Raw genomic sequence first — 13,332 nt, 5'->3', positions numbered from 1 at the left:
GTATGATTGTCCCCATCAGGGTCCTGGTATGCATGGTCCCCATCCTTATATTGGTATGATTAGCCCCATCCCAGTCCTGGTATGCATGGGTCCATCCTGATTCTGGTATGATTAGCCCCACCCTCATCCTGGCATGCATGGTCCCATCCTTATTCTAGTATGAATGGTCCCATCCTTATTCTGGTATGATTTGCCCCATCAGAAAAGACTAACAAAACAAAAACATTACACTTACCTTCCTCCGCTTCCTCGCAGTGCCTTGCTACGTTACCAGCAGCTGCTCAATGCTTGTAAGCAGCGCATGGCAGGGACGTCATGCGCTGCTCACAAGCAGAGCACAGCTGCCGGAATACTCACCAGGACTGTTTATTGCAGAGAGCAGTGAGTATTCATTGGTCTTCAGTAGCGCACAGAGTCAGCCGAAGTCTTCCTGTTGGATCCGGCGGACACGTGTGCCGATACTTAAGAGAAATGAATATTCTGAATATTCATTTCTCTTAAGTATCGGCACACGTGCCCGCCGGCAACAGCAGGAAACTGGGGGCTGACACTGCACGCTACTGAAGTGAACAGGAGTTAGCTGGAGCCGCCGGCTCCTGCCTCTGTGACCCGCTGCTCTACCGAAACAGCTCCCCCACCTCCCCACCATAGCCAGAGAGCCAGAGCTGGTAGAGGTGGACTGTAAGACGCACCCCACATTTTATAATGTAGCCCCCTCATAGGGAATAATACTGCCCCCTCATAGGGAATAATGCTGCCCTCCTCATAGGGAATAATGCTGCCCTCCTCATAGGGAATAATGCTGCCCTCCTCATAGGGAATAATGCTGCCCCCTCTTAGGGAATATTGCTGCCCCCTCTTAGGGAATATTGCTGCCCCCTCTTAGGGAATATTGCTGCCCCCTCTTAGGGAATATACATACACACACATATATCCATACATACATAAATACACATACACACACTAGCTATGAACCCGTTCTACGCCCGGGTGGCGAGCATTTTTATTGGTATATGGTCTCCCATCCTGGTGTGCGCTGCCCCCTCCTATCCTGGTATGCATGGCACCCCCTCATCCCTATCCTGCTATGCATGGCCCACTCATCACTATAATGGTATGCATAGTACCCCTTCAGCCCTATCCTGCTATCATGGCGCCCTCATCCCTATTCTCGTATGTATGGTCCCCCCCCCAATCCTGGTATGCATGGTACCCCCTCATCCCTATCCTGGTATGCATGGTCCCCTCACCCCCCAATCCTGGTATGCATGGTACCCCCTCATCCATATCCTGGTATGCATGGTCCCCTCACCCCCCAATCCTGGTATGCATGGTCCCCTCACCCCCCAATCCTAGAATGCATGGTCCCCTCACCCCCCAATCCTGGAATGCATGGTCCCCTCACCCCCCAATCCTGGAATGCATGGTCCCCTCACCCCCCAATCCTGGAATGCATGGTCCCCTCACCCCCCAATCCTGGAATGCATGGTCCTCTCACCACCCAATCCTCGTTTGCATGGTCCCCTCACCCCCAATTCTGGTATCCCTATCATAGGATGTATGGTACTCCCTCATCCCCAATCCTGGTATACATGGCACCCCTTACCTCCCAATTCAGGTATGCAAGGTCCCCTCACCCCCCCTTTCCGTGGTATGCATGGTCCTCTCACCCCCCATCCTGGTATGAATGGTCCCCTCACCCCCCTATGCTGGTATGCATGGTCCCCTCACCCCCAATCCTGATATTAATGGTCCCCTCACCCCCCCCTATCCTGGTATGCATGGTCATCTCACCCCCTCAATCCTGGAATGCATTGTCCCCTCACCCCCCAATCCTGGTATGTAGGGTCCCCTCACCCCTCAATCCTGATATGCATGGTCCCCCCTGATCCTTATCGTAGGATGCATGGTACTCCCTCACCCGCCAATCCTGGTATGCATGGTCCCCTCATCCCCAATCCTGGTATACATGGCACCCCTTACCTCCTAATTCTGGCATGCAATGTCCCCTCATCCCCAAATCCTGGTATGCATGGTACCCCTCACCCCCCGATCCTGGTATGCATGGTACATCTCATCCGCTAATCCTGGTATGCATGGCCCTCTCACCCCCCAATTCTGGTATGCATGGTCCTATCACCCCCCAATCCTGCTATGCATGGTCCTCTCACCCCCAATCCTGGTAGGCATGGTCCCATCATCCCCCCTATCCTGGTATGCATAGTCCCCTCATCCCCCCTATCCTGGTATGCATAGTCCCCTCATCCCCCAATCCTGGTATGCATGGTCCTCTCACCCCCCAATCCTGGTATGCATGATCCCCTCACCCCCCAATCCTGGTATGCATGGTCCCCTCACCCCCCAATCCTGGAATGCATGGTCCCCCCTCATCCCCAATCCTGGTATGCATGGTACCCCTCATTCCCCAATCCTGGTGTACATGGGCCTCTCACCCCCCAATCCTGGTATGCATGGTCCCCTCCCCCCTCAATCCTGGTATGCATGGTCCCCCTCATCCTTATCGTAGGATGCATGGTACTCCCTCACCCGCCAGTCCTGGTATGCATGGTCCCCTCATCCCCAATCCTGGTATACTTTGCACCCCTTACCTCCCAATTCTGGTATGCAATGTCCCCTCATTCCCAAATCCTGGTATGCATGGTACCCCTCACCCCCTGATCCTGGTATGCATGGTAGCCCTCATCCGTTAATCCTGGTATGCATGGTACCCCTCACCCCCTGATCCTGGTATGCATGGTACCCCTCATCCGCTAATCCTGGTATGCATGGCCCCCTCACCCCTCAATTCTGGTATGCATGGTCCTCTCACCCCCCAATCCTGGTATGCATGGTCCTCTCACCGCCCATCCTGGTATGCATGGTCCCCTCAGCCCCCAAATCTGGTATGCACGGTCCTCTCACCCCCCCAATCCTGATATGCACGTCCCCTCACCCCCCAATCCTGGTATGCATGGTCCCCTCACCCCCCAATCCTGGTATGCATGGTCCTCCCTCATCTCCAATCCTGGTATGCATGGTACCCCTCATTCCCCAATCCTGGTATACATGGTCCTCTCACCCCCCAATCCTAGTATGCATGGCCCCCTCACCCCCCAATCCTGGAATGGGGGCCCCCTCACCCCCCAATCCTGGTATGCATGGTCCCCTCACCCCCCAATCCTGGAATGCATGGTTGCACAGCACTGGCCCTGTGGTGGTGTTTATTGCCTCAGCTGATATAACTTTATTCACAGACAACTGTGTATGAGACTGGTATCTTGGATCAGCGGTGGCTGTACTCCCCACTATAGCACCAGTGATTTATATTATTTGGGCTAAGTGCAATACGTTATAGGATCGATTATCCCGAGTAGAGATTCCCTAATGAAATCCATCTTCATTACTTATTTTTCCATGAAGTTGCCCTATGAAGTTGTAGATCAATTACTTGGTTGCCGGTTTGTTTTTTCTAATGGTTCTGGGCTATTAACTCATTGTTTATTTCACCATTATATGCGTCCTGTCTCTCATATATGTGCCTGTTTACTATCAATAAAAATTTGCATTTTTTAAGATAGTTCAGGACTCTAGTATTCTCTTTTCTTTATATATATTCAGATCCTCTCCATACTCATGAGGGCATGGGGAAGAGTGAATATTCATTTATCTTTAGCAGCGGGAACAGGCTTTAGCCGCAGCAGCCGGCTTCTGCCTCGTCACCCGCTGCTGCTTCGCTAGCATCGGGTGCCCCATAGCAGCAGCGTGGTGTGCAGCTATTAGCGACAAACACCACTGGCTGGGGGCCTCTGGAGAAGCGGGACCTTAGGCAGCTGCTGGCCCTGCATGCCAGCAAGTGTCAGTGCCTGGGCCACTGGAGAATCCTCTGATTCTCCGGTGGGCCAGTCCGACCCTGAATCCATAGTTTAGAAGGCTGAAGGTAGACTTAAGTCCGTGGAGTTTTACTTATAGCATCCACAGGGAACAATTAACACACTGGGTAAAATAAATGAGGCAAAACACAGAGATTCAAGACAACAAATGGGTATCACTTTGCTAGAAATATGCTTGATTTCATCTTGAAAAGTTAAGAGGCAGGTCCATTAAAATTATCTAAAAATAAAAAGCTGACCATATACGGCTAGTTTCACACTAGCGTTTCCTGGAGCTGCATCGAGCTGCGCACGGCCGCCGCTCAGCTCCGCCCATGGCGCCTCCTCCTGTCAACTCCGCCTATGGGGGCATGACGTTACATGCGACTTGCGTACCCTATCTTTAGCATTGGGTACGCAGGCCGTGTACAGGTATGTGCTTGCTGGCGCATGTGTCTTTTTGAAGGTGCGCCAAGCGCACCAAAATGCAAAATGTGCGTTTGGCACAGGTCGGCGCACCGTCAAATGGACGCATGCACCGGCAAACGCATACCTGGGCACGGCCTGCGTACCCAATGCTAAAGATGGGGTATGCAAGTCGTATGCAGCGTCATGCACCCCTAGGGCGGAGGTGACAGGAGGAGGCACGGCCATGGGCGGAGCTTAGTAGCGGCCGTGCGCAGCCCGACGCAGCTCCAGGAAACGCTAGTGTGAAACTAGCCTTACACATAACTAATAGAGCTCTGTTTTAAAGGGAATCTGTCACCACAAAAAACGCTACTGAAAAAAAAAAAAAAGAAAAAGAAAATCCCTCCCCACACTTCCAACCAAAAAAAAGATAATCTCTCAATACAATTCCTTGTGGTTCAATGTGATTATTAACAAAATAATAAAGAAAAAATAATGAAGACCAATGGTAGTGAATACCTGTAATAAGCACTGTAGATTCATTGGGAAACAAATATACAAAACTGAAATTACATCTGAAAAACTATTTTCTCACCTTAGCTGCCAAGTCAATTTTCCCTTTATTGTACTCATCTACAGCGTTCTGCAGCTCTGCCACACGGCCTTCGACACTCTGTGCAAATAGAGACGTAAATCGTAAAAATTCAAATCTTTACCATTTATCCACTTCGAGAACAAACTCAGAAATGGCCAGGTTTTATTCCCTCTGTTCTCCTGAGTAACGTTTACTTTTTTTTTAGATCTGCTATATGGTTCCAGCCATATGAGCACTTTTGCATTTAGTGCTAATTCTTATGGTCTTTATCAGGAGGGCGAGAGTCGCAGGATTCTCTGGGAGGGGTGTTGTTAGGCTGCTTTGCTAAGTCATATGGCACTTATATCTGCAAGGTAACGCTGAACATGCAGTGTAGCGAGATGCGGGCACTGGATTGTAAAGTGCTGCGGAATATATCGACGTTCTAGAAATAGAAATGATTATTATTCAGGATAACACAGTACTGTCCGCCTATGTAGCCACGGCATATGTGACAAGTTTGTTCCACTACCTAGCAGTATGGGAGCAATCAGAATTACACTATTACCCCACCTGTGAAAGGAAGAGAATGGGAATTCCTCCATAGGCCCTTAGTCACTTCGCCTGGGGAAAGAGAGTATTATTTGCAACACAAATGCTCTCCTCATGGACTAGAGAAACATGAAGGACTGTCTTGGTAGCAAGATATCAACCCATGTTTCCCACAAAGGTATCATTCCAGGTTAGGCCTGGTTCCTATGTCTTCCCATTTCATTAGGCCTGGCTATATACAGACGTAAGGCTGTAGCTTTGGGGATCATCAATATGAGGTCCATTTTGTCACGGTTGGATGGCTTCTAAGCTTTTTGATGTTAGTTAAGTACCTCACGTTTTCATGTATATAGCAATAGTGAAATTTGTGTTTTCATTCCACAATGTGTATATGTGTTGCAGCATGTCAGTAACACCCCCAAATGAAAAGGGGGAACATGCATAAGCCATTACTGAGGCTCAGGAAGGTATTAATACCAGTTTGTACAGTGTGTCAGCTACATCATCTAGCAGAATACATCACCAATCACTTCACAATGGAGGGAAGTAATGTGTCTCCCTGTATGTATGTAAGTCATGTACGGCCCTTAGCAAAAATAGGGGAAAAACAGACAGCACATTACTTCATCGATTGAGGGCGTCATGGGGTTGGCTGGTTGCTTAGCACATTCTTAGCTCGTTAGACCCAACAAATCAGCATAACACAATTATACCGCCTATCAGAGTGAATAACGCGACAGTAACCCCTTTTAGCATGTAAGGCAATATCCCACCTTCTAAGGATGGGGGTGATGAGGCTCTCCATTTTCCAGAAGATGAACTACCGTACATAGCACATTACTGCATCTATGGATGGGTGTGATGTGGCTTCCCACATAACAGGACTATTACTGTACGGAGCAAGACGACAGAACCTGCATCACATGGTTACAGCCCCTAGTGAAGACGTTACTGTGTTTCACATCATATCATCTCAATTACTATCTAATGAGAAGAGGGTAATCTGTGGAAAGCATTGCACACCTTATGGAAGGTGGTAATGTGGCCATTTGGGTGGCAGATGGTTGCACCATAAATGGAGGGTTGTGGGTGCCTTGTGCTTGTGATGATTTAGCATAATCCCCTTCTACCCACTTGGGAATAAACACAGAAATTATGTCCTCATTTCCTAACTAGAGGGGAAGAAAAGAAAAACTAAACTAAAATAATAAAAGCAGAGAAGCCCTGCAAAACTAGGAAGGTCTGTCACCTACAAACACAAGAAACTCAAGTGACAAAACAAAAAATGCTACATCTCCATGTGATTAAATTACCGTATCCCTCTAAAACAATGACGTTTGATACCTTTTCTGTATAATAACTTGAACGAACATGAAAGTTTCCAAGCTCCAGATGATTATCATCTTGATTGTATAGATCTTTTAAAGTCTCAGGCTCCTGATGCTTGCAGAACTGTTAACAGTTTATAGAATCATTCGCAAAAGGGAGAGGGGAACAAAAAAAATAATAAGAATATTAAATATATAATTTAATTTATTAGACACACAGTTAGATCCAGAAATATTTGGACAGTGATTGAATCTCCGTGATTTGGGCTCTGCGTGCCACTATTTTTCATTTAACATGAAACAGAGATGTAATTTAAGTGTACAGTAGGTACATAAAGTATTCAGACTTCTTTAAATTTTTCACTGTTTCATTGCAGCCATTTGGTAAATTCAAAAAAGTTCATTTTTTTCGCATTAGTGTACACTCTGCACCATATCTTGACAGGAAAAAAAAGCATAAATGTAAAAATTTTTTGCAAATTTATTAAAAAAACAACAAAATATCACATGGTCATAAGTATTCAGACCCTTTGGTCAGACACTCATATTTAAGTCACATGCTGTCCATTTCCTTGTGATTCTCCTTGAGATGGTTCTGCTCCTTCACTTGAGTACAGCTTTGTTTAATTAAACTGATAGGACTTGATTTGTAAAGGCACACACCTGTCTATATAAGACCTCACAGCTCACAGTTCATGTCAGACGAAAACGAGAATTATGAGGTCAAAAGGAACTGGCCAAGGAGCTCAGACAGAATTGTGGCAAGGCACACATCTGGCCAAGGTTACTAAATAATTTCTGCAATACTCAAGATTCCTAAGAGCATAGTGGCCTCCATAATCTTTAAATTTGTGAACAGCGGGGGGCCTAACCTCGATATGATATTAACCGCCAACTTCTGATTTCTCTTCATTCCTGTACATTAGACCTGAAGAAGGTGTCACTGAATGGACCTCGAAACGCGTTGTCTCTGTATGTACCATAAATAAAGTATTGATATTGGAACCAATTTCTACAATCTACTGGATTTCCTCTATTTGATGGTTGAAACATAGCAGCGCGGGAATCTGGTGTTTTTTTCCCTTTTGGGATCTCCTCCTTGAATAATGGAAGCAGACGCTGTCTGTCTACACCATCCTGCTGCAGCTTCATTGCATGTGACTAAGCGCATACAGTAGTTGTGGCTTTACACAACTATTGAGGGTGAGTACCCTGCACAATTTAATTTATATTCATTATATCTGCACTGGTAAGGCCCTATGGGCGCGCTTTTGTGGTTTCTTTTATCTTTAATCTTTAAATGGAAGAAGCTTGAGACCACCAGAAGTCTTCCTAGACCTAGCCATCCAGCCAAACTGAGCAATCGTCGGAGAAGAGCCTTGGTGAGAGCGGCAAAGAAGAACCCCAAGATCACTGTGGCTGAGCTCCAGAGATGAAGTAGGGAGATGGGATAAAGTTCCACAAAGTCAACCATCACTGCAGCCCTCCACCAGTCGGGCCTTTATGGCAGAGTGGCCCGATGGAAGCCTCTCCTCAGTGCAAGATATATGAAAGCCCGCAGAGATTTTGCTAAAAAACACACAAAGGACACCCAGTCTATGAGAAGTAAGATTCTCTCGTCTGATGAGATGAAGATAGACCTTTTTGGTGATAATTCTAAGCGGTATGTGTGGAGAAAACCAGGCACTGCTCATCACCTGCCCAATACAATCCCAACAGTGAAACATGGTGGTGGCAGCATCATGCTATGGGGATGTATTTCAGCTGCAGGGACAGGACGACTGGTTGCCATTGAAGGAAACATGAATGCGGCCAGGTACAGAGATATCTAGGATGAAAACCTCTTCCAGAGTGATCTGGACCTCAGACCTGGCCGAAGTTTCACCTTCCAACAAGACAATGACCCTAAGTACACAGCTAAAATAATAAAGGAGTGGCTTCGGAACAATTCTGTGACCATTCTTGACTGGCACAGCCAAAGCTCTGACCTAAACCCAATTGAGCATCTCTGGAGAGACTTGAAATTGGCTGTCCACCAACGTTCATCATCCAACCTGATGGAACTGGAGAGGATCTGCAAGGAATAATGGTAGATGATCCCCAAATCCAGGTGTGAAAAACTAGTCGCTTCATTCCCAAGAAGAATCGTGGCAATACTAGCTCGAAAGTGTGCTCCTACTCAATACTGAGCAAAGGATCTAAATACTTATGACCATGTGATATTTCAGTTTTTCGTTTGTAATAAATTTGCAAAAATTTCTACATTTCGTTTTTTTTTTCCAAGATGCAGAGTGTACATTAATGAAAAAAATGAACTTTTTTGAATTTAAATTTAACAAATGGCTGCCAATGAAACAAAAAACAAAAAGTGAAAAATGTAAAGGGGTCTGAATACTTTCCGTACCCACTGTATAATTTCAGGTTTAATTAAAAGGGCTTGAACAAAAATATCCTGTGAAATTTTAGAAAAGTAATTGGACAAATTAACTTTAGCATAAATACAATGTTCATGTTTATTACTTGGCAGAGAATTCTTTGAAGGCAATGACTGCCTGAAGTCTGGAAGCCATGGACATCACCAAACACTGGGTTTCCTCCTTTGAGATGCTTTGCCAGGCCTTTACTGCAGCTGACTTCAGGTTTTGCTTGTTTGTTTGTCTTTCTGCCTTAAGTTTTGTATTAAGCATGTGAAATGCATGCTCAATGTGGCTGAGATCTGGCAATTGACTCGGCCATTGCAGAATATTCCACTTCTTTCCATTAAAAACTTCTGAGCTGCTTCCCAGTATGTTTTGGGTCATTGCCCATCTGTACTGTAATGTGCCGTCCAATCAACCTTGCTGATGTTTGATGAATCTGAGCAGAGAGTATCGCTCTGTACACTTCAGAATTCATCCGGCTGTTTCTGTCTTCAGTCATATCATGTGTTACAGAGAATGAGGTGTGCTTTGGATCATGAGCTGTTCCAAGCCTTCTCCAAACTTTCTTTTCTTCACCATGGAAAGGATTATGCGAACATCCACCACTATTGTCTTCCGTGGATGTCCAGGCCTTTTTACGTTTTTAAGCATACAGAAATCATTTAGAGCAGACCTTCGCAAAGTGTGGCCCGCAGGCCACATCCGGCCCTCTGGCTGTCTCAGTCCGGCCTGCAAACCGAGACAGCCGTGGGGGCCGAAAACCTGAGATCCGCAGGCCGCACCATGCCTGCCCACTCGCTGTCTCCCGCAGTCAGCTTTGGTGAAGGAGGGCCTCCGGTCACTTTCTCCACCAATCAGAGTGTGAAATAGCTGACGCGATGACGTCATGTCATCACGTCAGCTGTGTACCGCCGGAGAGTCAGCGCATCAGAAGCAGGGCGCCTGGGGACGGGACCGAGGTGAGTATGTGGTGTTTTTTTTTCCCCCATGTGTATGTTTATGGGGGTGAACATGGGAATTCTATGGGGGTGAACATGGGAATTCTATGGGGGTGAACATGGGAATTCTATGGGGGTGAACATGGGAATTCTATGGGGGTGAACATGGGAATTCTATGGGGGTGAACATGGGAATTCTCTGGGGGTGAACATGGGGATTCTAGGGGGGGTGAACATGGGGATTCTATGGGGGTGAACATGGGGATTCTATGGGGGTGAACATGGGGATTCCATGGGGGTGAACATGGGGATTCTATGGGGGTGAACATGGGGATTCTATGGGGGTGAACATGGGGATTCTATGGGGGTGAACATGGGGATTCTATGGGGGTGAACATGGGGATTCTATGGGGGTGAACATGGGGATTCTATGGGGATTCTATGGGGGTGAACATGGGGATTCTATGGGGGTGAACATGGGGGTACATGCTGCACACGGGGAGGCTACGGGGGTGTCATGCTGCACACGGGGAGGCTACGGGGGTGTCATGCTGCACACGGGGAGGCTATGGGGGGTGTCATGCTGCACACGGGGAGGCTACGGGGGTGTCATGCTGCACACGGGGAGGCTACAGGGGTGTCATGCTGCACACGGGGAGGCTACGGGGGTGTCATGCTGCACACGGGGAGGCTACGGGGGTATCATGCTGCACACGGTGAGGCTACGGGGGTGACATGCTGCACACGGGGAGGCTATGGGAAGGCTGTATACGGTCATGCAATATATGGGGAGGCTGTGCGGGGCCTCATTCAGTATATGGGAGGCTGTGCGGGGCCTCATTCAGTATATGGGAGGCTGTGCGGGGCCTCATTCAGTATATGGGAGGCTGTGCGGGGCCTCATTCAGTATATGGGAGGCTGTGCGGGGCCTCATTCAGTATATGGGAGGCTGTGCGGGGCCTCATTCAGTATATGGGAGGCTGTGCGGGGCCTCATTCAGTATATGGGAGGCTGTGCGGGGCCTCATTCAGTATATGGGAGGCTGTGCGGGGCCTCATTCAGTATGTTGGGAGACTGTGGGGCTCATGCCGTACATGGTTGAGGCTGCGTGCGGCTCATGCCGTACATGGGGAGGCTGCGTGCGGCTCATGCCGTACATGGGGAGGCTGCGTGCGGCTCATGCCGTACATGGGGAGGCTGCGTGCGGCTCATGCCGAACATGGGGAGGCTGCGTGCGGCTCATGCCGAACATGGGGAGGCTGCGTGCGGCTCATGCCGAACATGGGGAGGCTGCGTGCGGCTCATGCCGTACATGGGGAGGCTGCGTGCGGCTCATGCCGTACATGGGGAGGCTGCGTGCGGCTCATGCCGTACATGGGGAGGCTGCGTGCGGCTCATGCCGTACATGGGGAGGCTGCGTGCGGCTCATGCCGTACATGGGGAGGCTGCGTGCGGCTCATGCCGTACATGGGGAGGCTGCGTGCGGCTCATGCCGTACATGGGGAGGCTGCGTGCGGCTCATGCCGTACATGGGGAGGCTGCGTGCGGCTCATGCCGTACATGGGGAGGCTGCGTGCGGCTCATGCCGTACATGGGGAGGCTGCGTGCGGCTCATGCCGTACATGGGGAGGCTGCGTGCGGCTCATGCCGTACATGGGGAGGCTGCGTGCGGCTCATGCCGTACATGGGGAGGCTGCGTGCGGCTCATGCCGTACATGGGGAGGCTGCGTGCGGCTCATGCCGTACATGGGGAGGCTGCGTGCGGCTCATGCCGTACATGGGGAGGCTGCGTGCGGCTCATGCCGTACATGGGGAGGCTGCGTGCGGCTCATGCCGCATATGTAGTAGGCTGTGTGAGTCTTATGCTGTATAAAAGAGGCTGTGGGGGTTTCAAAGCTATATAGGGTGGTGTCAGCATACTTAATTATGCTCAAAATTAAGTGATACAATTAATAAATTAATATTGAATAGAATTAATTTCAAGCTATTAGTTCGGCCCTCCACAACTGTCATGGTCTCTCATGTGGCCCCTCGGGATAATTAATTGCCCACCCCTGATTTAGAGCAACATATGTAAAAGGAAATTGGTTGGAAATATGCAAATGAAAAAACATCAATGCAACTTCAGTTAAAGTGCAAATGTAAACCAGAGGAAGTTTTTCTGCCTATAGCTGGATATGATCAAAATTGGACATGGACATAATCAATTAGGGTAAAGTGTAAATGCAAATGTAAACTTCAAAAATGTAAACTTCAAAAATATATTTCAACCTAAATCAGAGTGTAATCAGACATCACCATAGATGTAGCACACAATATCTAGAAGTCATCATTTGGGTGCACATTTATGTGCAACTGTGAAGAGTGTTATGTGCAACTGTGAAGAGTGTGATGAAAATCAATCTGCATGTCCCGCAACGCCCCCTGGAAATAGCTTGGCGAAATGCTGTTGTCGGAGTGCTAGCTACGGGACATGCAGACTGTCTCATCAAAAGACCATGGTCGGTGCCAACACTCATTGTGGCTGACACAGCAAGTTGTCAACTATAATATATAGCTGCAGTATTGTCTCTTATATTGCACGTCAGTAAAAAGCCTTGGTGGCCATTGGGTTAAGCCCATATTGATTATATATCTTTCTTGGTTAGCCATAGTAAACAGCTAAAATTCCAAAACTTGTAACACTGTCCAAATATTTCTGGACCTATGGACCTTTATGTAAAATACCAACACAAAGTAGCAAGCATTTGTAAAGTGTAAAGGAAATGATACAGGGTTTTCTAATTATTTTAAAAACATAAATTTGAAAACTGTGACGTTTGTTTGTATTCAGCCCCCTTTAGTCTGATAGCCAGAAATAAAATCCCATGTGATTAATTGCCTGCAGAAGTCATGTTATTAGTCCACCTATGTGTACTTTATACTCTGTAAAACTACCGCTGTTCTGTGAAGACCTCAGCGGTTTCAGGTATCAGGAAATAAGCACAAACATGGGGGAGGGCAAAGAAATGAAATACAAAAAAATAAGTACAATAAAAGACCAAATCAAATGGAGGGCAAAGGGAAAACAACACATATAATGAACACATTACGCACCACTGTCATTTATGGTGTCCAATTTGATAGAAAATAATAATATAGCATTTTAACCTACACAATTCCACCAAAAACAGACTATGGCTATAGCTCCTAGAATAATAATTTGAAACTGAAAAAGTTTCTTCAAGGCCACCTCAGAGGATT

The 13,332-nt window shown here is 47.6% G+C and overlaps 1 protein-coding gene across 1 annotated transcript in view; it reads right to left on the bottom strand.

Moving 5' to 3' along the window:
• The window catches only part of VPS16 (VPS16 core subunit of CORVET and HOPS complexes), a 325,784-nt gene that overhangs the window by 87,829 nt on the left and 224,623 nt on the right, over nt 1-13,332 (bottom strand). Inside the window, exons 19-20 of the mRNA XM_073558129.1 lie at nt 6,748-6,855; nt 4,873-4,950 (exon numbers count right to left, since the gene is read on the bottom strand). Of these exons, the coding sequence (XP_073414230.1) occupies nt 4,873-4,950; nt 6,748-6,855 (186 nt within the window). The remainder of the gene's footprint in view (nt 1-4,872; nt 4,951-6,747; nt 6,856-13,332) is intronic.

The sequence above is a fragment of the Dendrobates tinctorius genome, unplaced genomic scaffold (genome assembly GCF_039654945.1).
Source record: "Dendrobates tinctorius isolate UK_male_01 unplaced genomic scaffold, ASM3965494v1 ptg000254l, whole genome shotgun sequence".
Classification (NCBI taxonomy): Eukaryota; Metazoa; Chordata; class Amphibia; order Anura; family Dendrobatidae; genus Dendrobates; species Dendrobates tinctorius.
Note: the sequence above shows the minus strand (reverse complement) of the source record. Positions and strands in the feature narration are given on the sequence as shown.